An 18,024-nucleotide genomic window follows, 5' to 3' on the forward strand; every position below is an offset into this window, starting at 1 on the left:
AGTTCACAAGTAAATTTGTTTAACATATGACTTAACATATTTATCACATTATTATAAATCTGCTTAACACTTTGAGGTATTGATCCCTGATGTTTATTTTTCATGAAATGAGTCTCAACTGTATTTGTGTATTAAGTTTTCTGATTCTCTGGAAAATTCAACTACAAGCGTCTTCACTTCTTTCTGAATTTTTTCATTTCCTGTAATGAGGGAAGAAACTGTCCAAATACCAAAAACAAACTCACGTTTCATACATAGAGTATTTATTCAAAAAATTAAATATAACAACCAAATAAAAAGGCTCAACTTAGGACCAGGATCAGATGAGTGTTAAGACAAAAAAAAAACTGTTTTACTTCTAAAAGTGACACCATTTCATCATCAGGCAAAAAAAAACAACAAAAGCACATGAAAATACTGTGAAACCCAAACCTCCATTTTGTTTCTGAGTGTGGTGATATGCAGCCAACCACAGATTTGTTTTTGTGGGGAGACGGGCACTTAAAGAACTACCCCAAGTCTGTAAACTTCTAAATTTCACATTAGAAGCAGAAAAACTAAAACCATAAAGAGGTTTGATAGTGACATGCAAACACAGAGGGAAGGCCAGGCAAACCGACTGCACAGAAACTTAATGATTGCTTCATTATTGCCGTTCATCTGAGAATGAACCATAAATTAAACTCTGAGGGAGGAAAACAGGCAGTAATAGAGGGGTCACGTCCCAATAGAGATAAGGTTAAATAAATAATGCTACATAATGTCTACACTGAATTACTCTTCACCTACAGAGTCTTGAATATTCCCCTAATCTATTTTCTTTGATTCAGAAATCTAAGTTTGTGGGTTTGTGCTTCAAAGTGCCCGTCCACTAAAAACTGATCCCCACAGGCCTTTTGGTCCTGCAGCTCCAAACTGATCAGTTCTGCATATTATGTGTTCTTGGCATATGTCAGAGGTACTCACACACACACACACACACACGCATGCACACACACACCTTACAGTATTGTCATGTATCAATATATACTTGTTAATGTAGACTTTCTGAATGTTAAGATTTCTTTGATTTACTTGTTTTTTTTCAGCACCATCAGAAAAGGCACAGTCTGTTAACGGACCGGTCGACGAACTTTCAACCCTCCTCCTTCTCTTCTGAGGAAAATGCAAAAATAATTTTAAAAAATGATGAAGTTTGAGAAACATATGAAACCCCATCAGAATAAAAGTCTTTCACCTCTCTGATGAGCTACTGAGATGATAAAATGACAGAGTAAAGGGAGGTCGTCACTGTGGAGGAGGGTTGATGGTTCATCGCCGTGACAACACGACCGCCAACAATCTCCACAAAGCAGCAAATGCATCACTTTTGCTTTTCACACACAAGTATTGCATCATCAAATTTGGAAAAAATGATCACAGACCACTTTGATTATTAAATGCCATATTTCAACACAGCTTCTGCTTCAAATAGGACTTTGTTAGAAAAAATAAGTGGTGTGCATTTACATTAGTATCTTTAAATATAAATATATCTCCGTTCAGATTAAAAATGCTTCTGTTTGTGAGGAAAAAGGCGACTGCAGGTCGATTTACTGTGAGTGGCATCATGACAGGAAAAGGGATTTCCATAATAAGGCTCTCTCTATATATTACAGAGGAGGATTAGGGCCATGTGAATTTTTTTTTTTTTTTTCACTTTAAATCTCAGAATTCTGACATTAAAAATTTTAATTTTCTCAAAATCCTGATTTTTAATCTCTTGAATAAGGTTTTTTCACATGGCCCTAATCCTCTTCCATACTATACATATACATATATACATATATAAACTCTCTGAATCAGGCGGCGCACTAACCAACAATGTTAAACATGCCCACGACTTCTATAACTATTCAAGTAAAATCAAATGCTGGTAATGTCTGACATTAAGAAACAGCTTCAACATGACAACAAACACGGAAGGAAACGATCTGCTGAGATATTCTTACAGTTCAAACTGCAGCAGAGAAACAATCTCCATCAACCAGAAACACATGCATCTTTTAAGTGCAGTTAAACTCCATTATCCTCTCATATATTTCATCTATATGTATCTGATGAGATATTATATTATAAATGTTTTCTTATAGCAGCTAAGGTTTGGTTCTGGTGACATGTGGCTAGCACAGTTAGCAGTACAGAGGCTTTTAGCACGACGCTGTAAGAGCACTGACACCACGACCACCGCCTCCCGTCCTCCACCCTCACCCTGACCAGGCACGTTGGTTTGGTCCAAGTGATAAACTGAAGGCTTCGTCTGGATTAAACTGCACGGTCATGAAGGACAACAACCTCCAGGGCTGAGCAACAAACACCGTTTCTAAAACTCTGGAAACTACGGTCGAACCGTTCAACTCTTCAACCTTCTCTTTATTCTTCCTGGTAACTTCACTTTTACGTCATTATATTGATATTTGTTTGGTTGTAGTTGCATAATGACTCCGTTTTATCCAAAATACAAAGATATATTTAGAAAAACTGTCTTGGAAATGTGTTAAATTTCAACGGAGACTCCCACCAGTGAATCTGTCTGTCTCACCTGGATGAACGTAAACCTGCTCAGAAATTCATCATGTGTGAGATTATTCATGAAACAAAAATACTTTATGATCTCAACATAAACATCTTAGTTTGTTCTTTGGATCTTTACAAAAATACTAATTAGTATGAGAAAACAAAGATGCTTGGAATTAAGTATTTAGTGATATCAAGAAAAACTGGAAATTATTTTTAAATGTTTTATATTATAATCTTATATTTAGTCTGATAATAATAATAATAATAAGTGTCATTTTTTTGTGTTTGGACAAAGTAAACAGTTTTCATAGATTTCTGAGACTCGAGTAAATATTTGATTTTGTTTTATGAAAATAGTTTTTCTTGAAAAAAAGTCAATTTTTGTATATTGTGAGAAATATTAATAATTGGAGAAAATAGTTTGTGATATTTCATAATCAATGTAAGCTGCTGTCTTTTGTGTTGAAATCATAAGATAATTTAGTTTCTGATCATTAGAAAACAAAACATTAAAAATGCTCTCACACGCTCGGCCTGTTCTCAGATCAGCTACCGTCCTCTGCTCTGGGCAGAGAATTCATTAACAGACACTCAAACCCACATACCGTTAAAATCCTTCCCTCTTCAAACCAAACAAGGCACTTGATTTACTCCGTCAGACACCATCAGACGTCGCTGATCCCGCTCCTCCATCAGAATGTCAAACACTGAACATTCCTGAATCCAAGTCACTTTCCTAAACTCTCATAACAAACGTTTCATCAGACGAATACTGATGGGAAACATTCAGCACCTGCTCTCTCTGCTCGAACACCTTATTGCACCGAAGGACTTCGTCACGACTAAACTGCTCGAGTTCTTCTGAACTGAAATAAAAAATCTAAAGGTTTGTGGTCGTCAGAAGAAACAAACTCTCTGTTCTATTGCTGATGTTCATTTAAAATTCTAAAAAAAGAAAAAAAGAAACTCATAAATATCAAGAGGAATAAAACACACGGAAAGGTTTGGTGTAACGCACGGTGCCAAGATGAACTTTCACTCAGAGAAGGTTAAAATCGTCCATCTCATGGCTGTGGCGTTGTTTTCCAACAGTCCTCTTCACTGCACTTAAAGTCGACGAGCGCCACGCGGCGCCTCAGAGACTCGACGCACGAGGCTTTTCTTAAAAAAGTGAAGGTTTCATTCGCTGTGTTGGTGGCGTCACTTCAACTGTGTGAGTGACCGAGGAGCCGCCGGCTTAAAGGGAGACAGAAGAGTAACCACGAAGGCGTGTTTTTTGTGAGTGTTACTCGACTAACAGGTTGCCATGGCGATCAGACAAACAACACGTACAGTATCTAGAAAGTTGAAAACACACAAACAAACAAACAAACAAACATGTAAAACCGTCGACTATATAAACCAGCGACGTCAGGCTCAGCGTGAGGCTACGGAGCGAGTCGGTCCTCGCTGGTTCGGCTTCGTTCCCGTCCATGCACCAAAAAAATCATCAGTTTTTCTTCCCGCCGCTCCGCCATCATTCAAACACAAAAACCCAGTAAAACAAAAGTTTGAGCTGCTGTTGAATCTGGAGGCTTAAAAAAAAAAAAAAGAGAGAGAATTCATGGTGATGTAAATACAGCAGAGGAAACGTGGAGGAGGAAGTGATGCATGGGTCGGAGCACAGAAACTATTGGCTGGTTTCAGATTGCATAATGTGGCTGTAGCTCCTCCCCCTCTGGCTTCTGTCATCCTCACGCCGCCTCAGTAGCTGCCGGCGTCACCGTCGAGTTCCAGTGACCAAAGCTGCACCAGCAGGGAGTCGGACCCTAAGACTGTGGCTGGGAGAGGTGGAGGGACGTGGGGGCGTGGGGGCGGGGTTTCAGGCAAAGTACATGGTCCTCAGTGTGTCATGGTGGATCTGAACAGCCTTCGCCAGCGCCGTCGGGTCTCTGCCGTTACTCTGCCCTGAGACGTGGCTGCCCTCCGCACTGTCCCAGGAGAAGAAGAAAACAGAGACGAGGACCAACATCAGTGACACTCAGTAAACACTCAGATAACACCTGTAAACATCTGTAAATACTCAGATAACACCTGTAAACTTCTGTAAACACCTTAAACACCTGTAAACATCTGTAAACACCTGTAAACACTCAGATAACACCTGTAAACATCTGTAAACACCTGTAAACACTCAGATATCACCTGTAAACATCTGTAAACACCTGTAAACACCTTTAAATACTCAGTAAACACGGGCTCCCAAAGACAAATCTATCAAATTATCCATCTACACCATCTAGATCAGTGGTTCTGAACCTGTGGGCCATGAAGGTGAAAGGCCGAGAAATCATTTACAAAACAGAACAATTTTGGTGAAAAAATGTAATATGTAAATAAATGTAAATAAAGAGAAAATATAAATAATGTTTTGATCTTTAAAAACATGAAAAATGTTCTAACTCCTCTCATTGTTCCTCTGCTTGTGTTAAAGCCTCTCACTGGGAAAAGACAACGACAGGAGCTTTTGTGTCGTCAGCACCGGATCACATCATGTGTCTCAGTCCGTCACAGCCAGAGCAAAGACTGGAGAGTCACAGAGGACAGCAGGTCAACAATCAGAGGACAGATTCACTGATTCACCATCCAAACCGATCTCCTGCTTTTAGTTCAGTCCTTATCATTAAAATAAAAACTGCTCTGAGGAGACATCAGCATTATTCGGCCTCCGTATTGTTCCTGGGTCGGATGTGGGCCGTCAACATTTGATATTTTCAGGTGGGACACGAGTCGGAAACGGTTGGAAACCACTGATCTAGATATGAGATTAACCAGGTATCTGATAAGATGTCTTCATTAATGCTCCGGGGAACGACACACTGCCACAACATCAGAAACGCCAACACACAATCGATCAGATAATCCAATAGTGGAGCTCATACAAACAATAAATAAAGTGATATCTGATAAATAAGATTAAAAATTAATTAATTCCTACGATCTAAAATATGATGTTACCCATTACACTCTGTTTAATGTTCCTGTAACTTACTGTAAGTTATTAAAACAAAACTAGAATGTGTCAGTACTCATCTAATCCTGATGTTAATGTCGTTCTCCAGGTGATACAGATGTTCAAGTTCCACGTGTTTGTTCATTCAACAAATCAGAGGGTGGATTTATTAAAGGAAATTTAAATTCCTTAGAAAATGTGTTACATCATAAAAAGACCGTCTCCTCACCTGTCGTGCTCCTTGTCGACCAGGTGGTAGCGGGCGCGGAAGGCCACCAGGTGGGCGTAGTAGGCCGGTGCTGGGATGGAGACGGAGCGGGTGCAGCGGACGTAGGTGTGGCACAGCTGGTAGGTGAGGAGCTGGAACTCATCGGCGGTGAAACAGTTGTCGTCCCACAGGACGTGGTAGTGGGAGGGGCGACTCGTACCCTGGAGGGGGGGGGGGCAAGGTTAAACACACCCCTCAGAAAAAACAGCTCCATGGAGGAGGATAACAACGAGCTGCTAAAGTGCGGTGAAGCCGGTTCTAATGGAGAAGTTACAGGTTTCTCTTCACCAGCTGCTGCTGATTCGTCTGCTGAGCTGTCACTCAAACAATATGTAACATAATATAAAACATAACTATAAAGGAAATTTACTTTAAGGCCTTTAACAAGGACAAAATCAGTCGGCCCTCCACGACTGAAGTGCAACGATTTGGTCGACAGTGTGAGCTGAAACTACAGGATAATAAACCTTTACTTGTCTTTACTGGTCGCTGGAATCAGTCTCCAACAGACTGACACTTTTCTGATTAATTTGCCAGTAAACGTCTCTGAAGTGTCTCTGTCTCCACATGCAGCTGCTACAATGGTGAGAAAATATACTTATAATTTTCATATTCAGACGAGACAGAAACTACAGTCAGTTTGATGTGACGTTGCTGCTGTGATGTCACTATGACATCATCAGGTATTTTCTGTCTGATTGTGCTGAGGGCGTGTCACACAGCAGCGAGCTCCTGGTCTAACGACATAATCAACAGTAGAAAAAACGACCTGGTGCCTCGTGACAGAAAACAGCTGCTGCTTTTCTCAACACGGACATTTTAGAGCGGGAATTCTTTGTTGTTGCCTGATTTTTTTTATTTTATCTTGTAAGAAACTGACATTTTTAAATCTCTGTAAAACTGTAGTTTTTCCTCTCAATAACGTTTAAAGAGCTTCACTTCGAGGCGGAGCGGCAACTACAGAAGCCAAACACGGTCTCACCTGAATCCCAGCGTGGCTGCAGAGGTAAAAGTCGAACTCGTAGGGGTGGGTGATGTCGGTGTCCACCGTGGTGCCGGCAGGAATGTTTCCACTTCGTCCAACCTGCCAGAAACACGACACAACAAAGTGATGTACGAGAACAGAGCCTCGGATGTCGGTTCACGCCCCAGTTCAATCACTTCCACCGGTAATAAAGTCATGAGGTCTGTGCCGCTCACCCGCTCGTTGCGATCTGCGCAGAAGAGGCGCGTGTGATGGCGTTTCTGCACGACGATGTAGGTGATCCCCGGCTGGTATTCCTTCTCCAGACTGATGCACGCCTCCCTGATGGCCAGCAGCTCGTAGTACAGCACCTGCACAGAACACACGCAGTGTTTATACTACCAGGTTAATTCATCTCTCCTGCACTGACGACTTACGTGTCAACAGTATTCACACAATCTGTTTTTATTATTTTACTCTCTTCACTGTCAGATCCTTTTACATGATGCTGAGGTTTTTATTCACTGTTCAAACTCTTACTCTGCTCAGGTTCTTTGACCTTCTCTTTATTTTTCTGTGAATTACTTTGTAACTTTGTTAAGAAATAAAAGTTATTATTATTATTCATTGTTATAAAATACACTATATATGACCTGATGAATCAAAATATCTAAGCTCTCAGCACAAACAGGGAGATGAAAGAGGAGGTTCCACCTGTCTGAACTGTCCCTCCGACACTCCGTCCCTGTAGAAGATGATCCTCGTGGGCTTGTAACGCGTCGATTTGTAGAACTGGATCAGGAGCTCTCGCACCATAGAGGCCAGGTCCTGGATGATCTCCTGTCTGGGCCTTTGGACCCGCACTGTGGCGCAGTACCTGCTGGGGTGGGCGTCCATACTGCCAACCACCTGTAGAGGAAGCCACAAGTCACAGTCACTCTTCTGCTCATGACTGGAAAAGCAACACAGCTGATGTTACGAGCCTTTCTGGAAAATAAGAATCAAATACAAAACCTGGCCCGTAAAAACGTAGATTTATATTTACAGATAAAACTATAGAGTCTCCTAATATAAACTGAGGTCATGGTTCTGGTGTCAGTGTCAAACTGCAGCAACTGGTACAACAAGAGTAAAATCACAGTCTCCTCCTCCACTCAGACCAGTTCCACGTCACTTCCTGTTTATCCACACTCAGGAAATATGAACCATCTGTGTGATGTTTTGTCATAGTTTCAGTGTGAAGTCTGTGACCTTTGACCTTTAGCCACCAAAATCTAATCAGTTCATCCTTGAGTCCAGGTGAATGTTAGTTCTGTTGGTGTTACTGAGACATCGTGTCCCCGAGAATGAGACGGACGACCTGAAACAAAATGGCCGCCGCTCTGACTGTCGCCGACGTGGAGGAATAAAAATGAGAAACTGTTCACTGTGATCCAAACACAGATTTCCATGTGTAGTTTAAGGGGGAGAGATGAAGTGACGTCTCACCGCTGCAATAGAAGGCTTCTTCCCGTCTCCTGCTGGAGGATGAGTGACGTCGGCGCCGAGGAAGATGACGGGCTGCTGGAACACAGACGGGCTGATGGACGAGAGGAGACATTACAGAGACAACGTTATGCTCTGACTGAGAGACAGACAGAGGACAGAGAGAGAGAAATCCCAGAATCCTTTGTGGTTTTACCGTTGGTGTGGAACCAGGATGTTGTTAATTCCTCCCAGTTTGACGTTGATCTTGAGGCAGAGGTTGGACAGGGTCTGAGGGGACGTCTTCACTACGTTCTTCACCTGGACGCACTGGGTGGCCATGCCGAGGAGGGTGTCCCCCACCCGCTTCACCTCCGCTGAGGGTCACATGTTCAACAGTGATCTCTTTACATTTCCTGTTTACACTTCCTCACAATCTTGAAGTGACAACACTTCTGACTTTTCTTTCCTGTCTGCTTTAAACTTTAACTGTGTTTGCTTTAGTTATTCATTGAGCCGTTGTACCGTAGACGGGTGTTTTCCCCGGCAGGATCACGATGATGAGCTGCAGCCCGGCGTAGGTGTTCTTCAGGTGTCTGAACATGGGCTCCACGCTGTCGGCTCCCTGGGCGTATTTACAGAAACACGGCTGACCTTGGATCGGCATCCCAGCATCCTTTGAGATTTTCCGCAGCTGGTCAGTGAAGCTCCTGAAGGAAATAATCAGTATTTAAACACCGAGATAATCTGGTGTGTTGAAGGGTTTAAAATCTACTATGTATGTGACTGACTGACTGACTGACTGACTGACCCGTGATCAAACTGCCTTTTTCATGTTAAAACAAATTAATTTACTAAATTAATGATGACACCTGGTGATAATAAATAAATAAATGTTACAGTTTGATTTCCTAATAAAATCTGACTAATGTCTAAAAACGTGGTGAATATGATTCACTGACATTAACAGAAGCTGCACACGAGGATCTAAATGAAATGACAGTCATTACTATCTGACTGGAAGTGTTTTATTCTTTAAGTCTCTGTCAATAAATAACTGAACAAACAATGGAAATGATTTCTGTGAACTCACTTGAGGATCTCCTCCCTGCACTGCCTCTGGGTGGCGAAGCAGGCGATGGCCCACATCTTGATCTCCACTCCGGTGTGAAACTGTTTCCCCCTCATGTCCCACACGCCGTGGCTGGGCGTGGCCACCGTGCGGTTCTGCAACGACAGTGCAGGGTTGATCTGCTGGGGCTGGCAGTCACACACACACACACACACACACACACACACACACACACACACACACACACACACACACACACACACACACAGTACATGGACACACAGACAACGTATGGATTCAAAGGATTCAGGCAGCCAGTGAGATCACATGATAAAAGGCTAATGATTATCATTAGGCTGAGTGATTGATAAAGAGTCGCTGATCATGGAATTAGAGACAAATTCATTTAAATTTCATCTGTGCTCGCCTCTGATTGGCTCATGCAGATCAGATGCAAAACAAGAGATTTCTTTTCAAATAAAACAGTTTCTGTGTTTGATTTGACAATATAATATAAACAATATAAAACCACAGCAAATCCACACATGAAAGAAAAGATGTGATTTATAGACAAGATGTAATCAGAAAGAAATGTGATGTACAGTGGAAACTACGAGTCATAGGAGAAGAAGAAAGAAGAAGAAATCAATAAAAGAATTAGAAAATAAATGTGGAAATAAAAACAGGATAAAATAAAAAAACAAACACTTTCCCCCTGTTGTTCTTGTTTTTACCTTATTACTGTTTCTTTCTCAATTCTTTTATTTATTTGTCATTATAGGTCCAATTTTTCTTTATTTACTTATTTATTCTTTTATTTATTTCTGCTTTCATTTCCACAATTATTTTCTTATTCTTTTATTGATTTATTCTTTTTTTTATGGCACTAATGTTTGATTTGTTTCCTATGGAGTCACACAAGAAAAATAAATCTAGATATTAATAACAGGTTGAGGTTTCCTCATTGAGAAATTTATAATTTTTGCAATTCAAATATCTAAAGACTCACAGGAAACGGTGCGAATATGATCTTTCATGCTGAAACACACACGTGCAAATGAAGCGTGATTTAAAGGGGAGGTACCATAAATGGTTCAGAGCTCACCCTGCCGCCATACTGCAGCATGGGGGCCGGCAGGACGCGGCCCGTCACCTGAGCCATCTCGTCTCGCACTCGGAACTGAAACTCCTGGACGAACGGGTCGGCCTCGTAATTCGCACTCCGCACCTGAAGAAGAAAAGATATTATTTATTATTTTACTTTACAGGAAACAAAAAGATGCTTCTTCCTCTCCTGGTCCACAGGACACTCACCAGCCGGCTGATCTCCTCCTGTCTGTCGGGCGCAGAGCGCGCTGTTGCTTTGATCATGGTGGACGTCTGGTTATCCGTTAGCTTTTTAATGCAGCGCTGTCCAGCTACGATGTTGCACACCTACATGAGGAAAAACACCCATTTACATGAATCAGAAATAGGGCTGCAGGACGTGCAGTTTAAATCATATTACGATTATTTTGGCAGATATATTATTTATTTTATATCAATTTTAAAATGACGATAATGTGATTTTTGTTGATACAAAACAAACTTGATCTGAACAAATGTGATCTGTAGGTCGAGGCGTCTCTGTAGCTTAAACACACATCGACATGTCAACCAACCGGCTGGATATGAAAATATAATTTATGATTCATGGCACTAACTGGATTCTGATTGGACTAAAAGATTAAATGATTATTGGCTGCCAAAACATGTTTTTCACATTATCTCAAAAGGTTACCAACCACGATGACAGACAAGCTGTGAGGATTTAATTTCCAATCATTACTTTCCAGTCACCGTCAGTCCTCACCTCCAGGGGCAGGTAGGTGTGTTTCTGCTCCTGTCCCACCTGCAGACAGGGCAGGTGTGGATACTTCAGCTGCAGATTGTACTTCTCTCTGAAGTATTGCGCCACGGTGCGTTCGACCGTCTGACCGTTCTCGAGCTGCAGCGGAAATCTGCGGATTTGAAAGTAACGAGAATCTCTTATTAACCAAAGGCCTGCAGTTCACAGCTACAGGGAGGCGATGGGGAAACATACGTCTGCAGGCTGGCAGGCCGTCGGGTCACATTACAGACTCTGTACTTCCTACGCATCGTTCCACAGTGCGTCACTTCCACCTTAAGACCTGTGAAGATGGAGGAGGCACCGATGTGATGACACTGGTAAAATATGAGTAACAACAACTCAAGAGGCTTAAATTCCTTGTTGCTCCTTTATGCATCAAATAAACATTTATTACCCAACATTCAATAGTGTGACTGACATCACACATGTACAGGAGCTGCTCCTTCACTAAGCAGTGCAGGGTGAGGCGGTGACCCGGGGGACATACCTTTGATCTCTTTGGTGAACTTGACCCTGTGGGAGTCGGTGAGGGGGCGGGGCTGCTCGTCAATGTTGTGAATGTCCAGGACCTCACACATGAACTGAATGACTGGCTGGGCTTTATAAAAGGCTGTGGCTGACACTGAAACGACACAAGATCACACTGTAAGAAAATGACACTGATAAACTTTGATGATCAGCAGCTGCTGATTAGAAGAAACATCGTCATTTCAAACATCAACATCAGAATATTCAAGTTTTCTGCAGAAGCCGGAGGTTCTCTGAGTTCTTCAGGTTTGAGTAAAATAAAGTAACATTTGAATATGATTAACAAATATTCAACAGCTCTGGACACAACACAACATGAGTCCCAGAATCTCTGTATAACAGCTGAGATTAAAATACATGGATTTGGTTCTTGGTTTTTTGAAGTCATCACACTTTCTCAGTTTCTTGCAGAGAGTCAGAGGAGAAGACCGACACCTGTCTCATATCTGTCCATTAATAAAGAAGCCAAAGCTGCCAAATGGTTAGCTTAGTTTAGCATAAAGACTGGAAACAGGGGGGGCAGTTAGCCTGGCTCTTAAGCATGAAAGAAACATGAGAATATAAATCTTCCCAAGTTTCCCAAAATGTGGAACTTTTCCTTTGAACTTCCTGGTTTCACAGTGTTTCCTCACCATCGATGTTGAGCATCATCTTCCACATGGCCGGCCGCACCGACTGATGGAAACCAAACCAAACCTCTCTCCCTCCGCCCAGCGGGTGGTCGTAGCCCTCCGGGGAGGAGAAGAAAGACCGTCCGACAGGTGTGTACCTGGTGAGGAGAGAGAGGACACGCAGTACAGTAGTCACTGACCTTTTATAATAAAATATAAAAGAAATATTTACATTGATCTTTTCATATGATCTGAAGTTCTTTCAGTCCGACATGGAGCTGTATTTCTTTACTTTTATTTTTAGACATTTCATTTAAAATTCTGAGCAGATGTCAGAGCGAGGGAACTCACTTCATGGAGGGGAGGTGTCGCAGGACGACGTCCACGGCGTGAACCGGGTTAGTGCTGAGGGGTTTCTCCAGGTCCAGCGGTTCGGACACGCCACGACCCGTCAGGACTTCGTGCAGCATGTGCCAGCTGACCAACGACACGAATCTGATGGTGACTTTAAAGGGGCGGTCCTTCCCGCCTTCACCTGGCAGGGTGACGTCCAGATCCACCTGAAGAGGAAGACACGGGATGTTTTAGCTCAGGTATTCATGATACAACATATAAGTTCAGCTTTAATGTAGCACTGTGCTTTAGACTGTTGTTTCTCCATATTACACAAAACACTAGTGTCGACTCTCACCCCAGCAGTGGCGACAGGAAGTGGGTTAGCAGTGTAGAGGCTTTTCTTCCCATCGTAGACCGGGAGACGGTCACCGAAGATGGTCACCTTGAAATGCTGAACCATGGAGTCCACCACCTCCCTGAGAAGACAACATGTCATATTAATACCAGTCACTGCATGACAACATCAACACACCCTAACAACCAGTTTCCTGTCTAAACGCCTCCCACTGTTCTGCTTGAACACGACAGATAAACCAGATAAAACCAGTTCAAGTCTTTCCTGGTACCTGTTGACTCTGCGGGGACATTTGTCCGGTTTGATGTCCACTTCATACAGGTAGACGTCGATTTTGGGGATTTCCACCTGGAAGCAGTTGGCCAGCAGCTTGATGGGCTTCCCAATGGTGCCATAGCCCGGTCGCCGTGGCAACGAAAACAGGGCTTGGGCTCCAACGGCTCCTACAACAACACAAGTAAAACAATTAATTACGGCAAACACTGGCTGTCTCGATAAACTATAAAACTATTGTATTGGTAACTTGAGTATAAATAAAATACTTAAAGCTGAAATAATCAATATATTTAACAGTAGATCAGTGATTATGTTTTGCTTTTCTGTTCAGGTTTTGCCTCAGCGCTCTCATCGGTGCCAGCACAGCTTCATTTCCACTGTACATGTATTTACTCACTATCTACGGAGTCAGAGGAGCGCCATGAAAATAAATAAAAGTCAATCTTTTATAAAGCAGCCCATCGACCATCAGTATGTATTATAATTCATTATTCAGTATCCACTTACAGATAGAACAAACACCAAAGCAGTGATCATGAATGTGCCAAACAAGCCAAGAGCCTTGAAGAGAAGACAAACCGTAAGCAGGAAGTGGTTAACAGAGGAAAGAGCAGATGGCTGCTGGGACTGAAGGTGGTCAGAGACGTTAAAGATGATAAACTGATGAAACTGAAACAAACGGGCAAACGCTGGGTTTTTTCTCGCCCCGAAGTCGATCTGATAATGACCGTTTAAAAGGTTGTGGAGTTGGGTGACATTTTAAATAAAGACCAGCTCGGCTGTCGCAGATTTCTCCTGACTGACGTGGCCTTTGCCAAGACGGGAAGAGAAGTAGGCGAGCGACATGCCACGACAACACGACACCAATTTACCGAAATGCCAAATTGGAAACTACGCAGAGAAAAAAAAACATCTGACATCACCAAACCACACAATTTCCACAAATGTGACTCAGACGATCCGTGTGAGAGCACGCACACACACACACACACACACACACACGCACACACACGAAAGTGTTTCGGCAGCAGAGAGCTGGTGTCAGGGTCGAGGGCTGACCCTGGACCTGCCGTACGGAGACATCATCCACTGCACTTTCTGCTGCTGTGTCCCCAGGCAGCTTCCTCCCCTGTGCTGTTCCCATGGCAATGGCGCACATGTTGCTACGGTTTCTCCATGGCAACTAAAGCCATACTGACAAGAGGAGGAAAAACAGGAGCACACAGATTTGTCTCATTTATCTCTGAGCTGCAGCGTAACAATCAGTATTTTTTTCCTTTTTTTTTTTATAAATTTGAACTTTTATATTTAAAACTAAAAAAGAAGGTGAAGATAAAAATAGAGCAACATTATTTTTTGAGGAATTATTATGGGAAACATCCTCCACTGGGCACAGAGCAGACAGCAGCTTCTGCACCAGCAATGACCCAAAAACACAAAAGGTTCAGTGTAGAGGAGACACAATGGAGAGATTAATGACCACTTATCAGGCTGTTCATCACACACATGCACCACGACACCAGCAGGAGCCCACACAGAGCTGACATTCAGCCCACACACTGTAAAAGAGCACTTCACTGAGGCGCTGCCCAACGCTCCCAACATCACTTCACTAATGTGTTGAGCTGATACTGAACCATTAAAACAAACGCTGGTTTAACCCTGCAGACCTCTGGTCAGGTGAAGGACTGCTCACCTCTTTAAATCTAATTCTTCTTCACGCTTCAGAGTTTTAAAATAGTGCACAACACGTCCAGATTATTACTGCTGAAATCAGTCGTTTCATTGATCAGGTGACTGATAAATCATCAGCAACTATTGTGATGATCAAATAATCATTAAGTCATTTTTTCCTATTGTCTATTCAATTCACCTTTATTTATTGTACTATTTGATTTTTTTACTGTAAAACACTTTGAGCTTCATCTCTTGTATGAAAAATGCTCGATAAATAAAGTTAATCGTTATTAATCTTATTATTATTATCATTCAAGCAAAAATCATTTTTTTAATGCCCAAACGTCCTCAGCTTCCAGCCTGCGAGTGAACGCTGCATCATGTTCAAACACACTTTGGCCTGTTGCAACAGAGTAAGAAGTTTTCCCACTGGGTCTGAAGTGAGACAAAAATAATCATTTCACTGAGCGCCGTCTTTCCCTCCAACTCTCCTTTAGGAACATTCAACCTTTCACACACTGAGCTGACGATCACAGCCTCTTTCAGTTTCACATAAATTGTGGCTGGACTAAAACCCGATCAATGAGCGTCACACTGCCTCAGGTGCCTGTCAGAAATGTCCTCATCAGGAGCTGATCAGTCAATCAATCAGTGAGGAAATTAGAATGACGAGAGAAGTGAAGTCCAGATTTTCAATTAGAGCAGAAACAATCAATTAATAATTCTGAAAATCAATTCATCTTTTCAAGTTAATCTTCACGTCTTATTCTGACTGACTGTTCAAAAGTCAAATATATTCAATTAATAATAATGTCACATAGTGAAAAGCTTCACAACTGAGGAGCTGTTAAGAACTGTTCGGCTTCTCTGCTTGATAAATAACTAATAATGGTAAAATAACTAACGATGAATCAATTATAAAAATATCTGCCATATTTATCAGTCGATCAATTAATCAGATTATTGTTTCAGCTCTAAATGAAAACAAGTGACAAAGATTTAACAGAGTTAAAGAGAGTTAAACAGCTGATGATAAATGTGATGTTATATAATTGTTTTGACTCAAACACACATTGGCCCTTTAATCAAATGTTTTACAGATTCTACATTAGATGTCGTCTCTAATGAAGCTTCTTTCTGTTTGTGCTCATACAGTGAAAGGTGGAGAATGAATGGGTGAGTTTCACTGAACCAGTTTGGTCTTGTTGTCCTCCCAGTCCTCCACCGGCCCCAAAGATATCAATAAAACACAAGCTGGGACTCAAACTGTGACTTCTCCTGCCCTGATCCATTGATTTCTAATTAACACAGGCAGCAGTTAACTGAACTTTATTCAATAGTTAGGGTTACTATGGCAGCAGCTGGTGTGAAAGGCTGCCCTTCAAACTGATATGTACACACACACACACACACACACACACACACACACACACACACACACACACACACACACACACACACACACACACACACAACCCCTCCCTGAAAGTGAGCCAGCCACTCTCAGGCTTCAGGCACACCTGACGGAATCACCACCTGCTTCTGACAGCCCAAAAGAGTGACGTAAGAATACAAGAAACCCGTGGGACTGGTTTGGGACACACACACACACACACACACACACACACACACACACACACACACACACACACACACACACACACACACACACACACACTCTACAGTGACCGCCAAAACCCCGCTGAGAAACGGACACCCCAGTCTGTCTGCTGCGGCTGGACACCAGTGTCCATGACAGCCGGTCAACTTATTAACCACTGTGCTGAGGACGTACAGTCAGCAATTTATTAGGAACACCCAGCTTTAACTAATGCAGTCTAATACAACAGTGCTGAGGTTTATAATGCGCCGTTTTCATTGAAATAGTTTTATAGGAGTTGATTTAACTGTGAGGTTTGTGTTGCTGTTTTACACACAGAGGTGTTTCTGTTGATGTCCTCATTTAAATGAAGCGGACAAAATAACAACTGTATGAACTGCTGTATGAGACTGCCTTAGTTTTAGCTGGGTGTTCCTAATAAACTGATAGTTTACAGACTTGCTGCTCCCAAATGCGGGTCAAACGTGTGTGTAGCTCTGCAGACAGTCTGAAAATAACCCAAGTGAAGCACCTGAACGCCACATTAGCGCAGTTAAGCATGGCCGTTAGTCCGGGGTTCCCACCTGTTGTTCCGATTTCCATTCATGAGGTCTCAGTCCGGATGACCCGGCACCCAGTGATCACTTCTGCCTCTGCGTGGATTCAAACTTTCACTACAGTTCCGCTGACACCCCGCTCCCCGGCTCCCCGGCTCCCCGGCTCCCCCGCTCCCCGCTCCCCGGCTCCGGCAGCTGCTGTGAACCCGGGCCGCTTTGGGGTCCCCTCGGCTGAAAGACCTCTCTCTCTCTCCGGACCCGCGTTACCACGACTGACAGCTCAAAGTTCAACAAATCGTCTCCGCTTTCGTTCTTTAAAGCTCTTTTTCGTGGACCTGAAACAAGAAGATTATTTTCAGTGTTGAAAATGTTTCGTGACAGTTTAGTCACGGAGTTTGTTAAATTTCGCCGATAGCCGCGGCGGGTAAGCTAACAGCGTCCGTTAGCTTTAGCCGACCACAACTAGCCACTAACAGCCAACTCGAAACCCAAAACCGACATAAATATTTACCGGGTCAGCGGCTGTATTCGTCTTCCCGGTGGGTTAACGTGACAATCCGGTGTTCTTCTTTAACGAACTGATACGGGAGCTTCACTACCCCGGCGTCCTCCTCGGTATCGGCGAGAAACCGGTCTGAAATCTGCACTTTACACCGCCCTCTCCCTCACTGACGTCAAGCTAACAAGAATACAACAGTAAGACTTCCGGAAGGCTCCTTCAAAACAAAAGCATAACGGACAAATTACGGCAGATTCTGCAAAGCAGATATTTTAAAACCTGTTTTAGAGCTGCGATGCCAAGTGAATTTCCTGTTCATTTCCTTTTGCTTTTTGTTGTCATATGCACTCCAATAATCACTTAAAGTAGCTATTT

General features: G+C 42.6%; 1 protein-coding gene across 4 annotated transcripts; it reads right to left on the minus strand.

The window, feature by feature from the left end:
• Positions 1-241: 241 nt before the first annotated feature.
• On the minus strand, positions 242-17,796 carry LOC130183867 (protein argonaute-3-like). 4 transcript variants are annotated; one of them, XM_056399604.1, is made up of 20 exons: positions 17,662-17,796; positions 17,178-17,485; positions 13,312-13,483; positions 13,041-13,161; positions 12,701-12,909; positions 12,371-12,507; positions 11,698-11,832; positions 11,403-11,490; positions 11,172-11,319; positions 10,634-10,753; positions 10,425-10,547; positions 9,341-9,474; positions 8,773-8,957; positions 8,465-8,624; positions 8,272-8,362; positions 7,498-7,692; positions 7,020-7,154; positions 6,802-6,903; positions 5,781-5,980; positions 242-4,529 (listed from the first exon to the last, which is right to left on the minus strand). In XM_056399604.1, the coding sequence occupies exons 2-20, from the start codon at positions 17,194-17,196 to the stop codon at positions 4,421-4,423; spliced, it is 2,583 nt and encodes an 860-aa protein (XP_056255579.1). In that variant the 5' UTR covers positions 17,197-17,485; positions 17,662-17,796; the 3' UTR covers positions 242-4,420. The 4 variants fall into 4 exon arrangements, with proteins under 4 accessions (XP_056255579.1, XP_056255577.1, XP_056255578.1 ...); XM_056399602.1 differs by having other exon boundaries at positions 9,341-9,507; XM_056399603.1 differs by having other exon boundaries at positions 10,404-10,547.
• Between the last annotated feature and the right edge of the window lie 228 nt (positions 17,797-18,024).

The sequence above is a fragment of the Seriola aureovittata genome, chromosome 16 (genome assembly GCF_021018895.1).
Source record: "Seriola aureovittata isolate HTS-2021-v1 ecotype China chromosome 16, ASM2101889v1, whole genome shotgun sequence".
In the NCBI taxonomy this organism is placed as follows: domain Eukaryota; kingdom Metazoa; phylum Chordata; class Actinopteri; order Carangiformes; family Carangidae; genus Seriola; species Seriola aureovittata.

Excerpts from the sequence above, each read along its gene's own strand:
- LOC130183867 (XM_056399601.1), bottom strand. Across the intron at positions 11,491-11,697 it reads GTTCACCAAAGAGATCAAAG|GTCTTAAGGTGGAAGTGACG; the intron begins GTATGTCCCCCG and ends CCATCTTCACAG. Across the intron at positions 7,155-7,497 it reads CGGAGGGACAGTTCAGACAG|GTGCTGTACTACGAGCTGCT; the intron begins GTGGAACCTCCT and ends TGTTCTGTGCAG.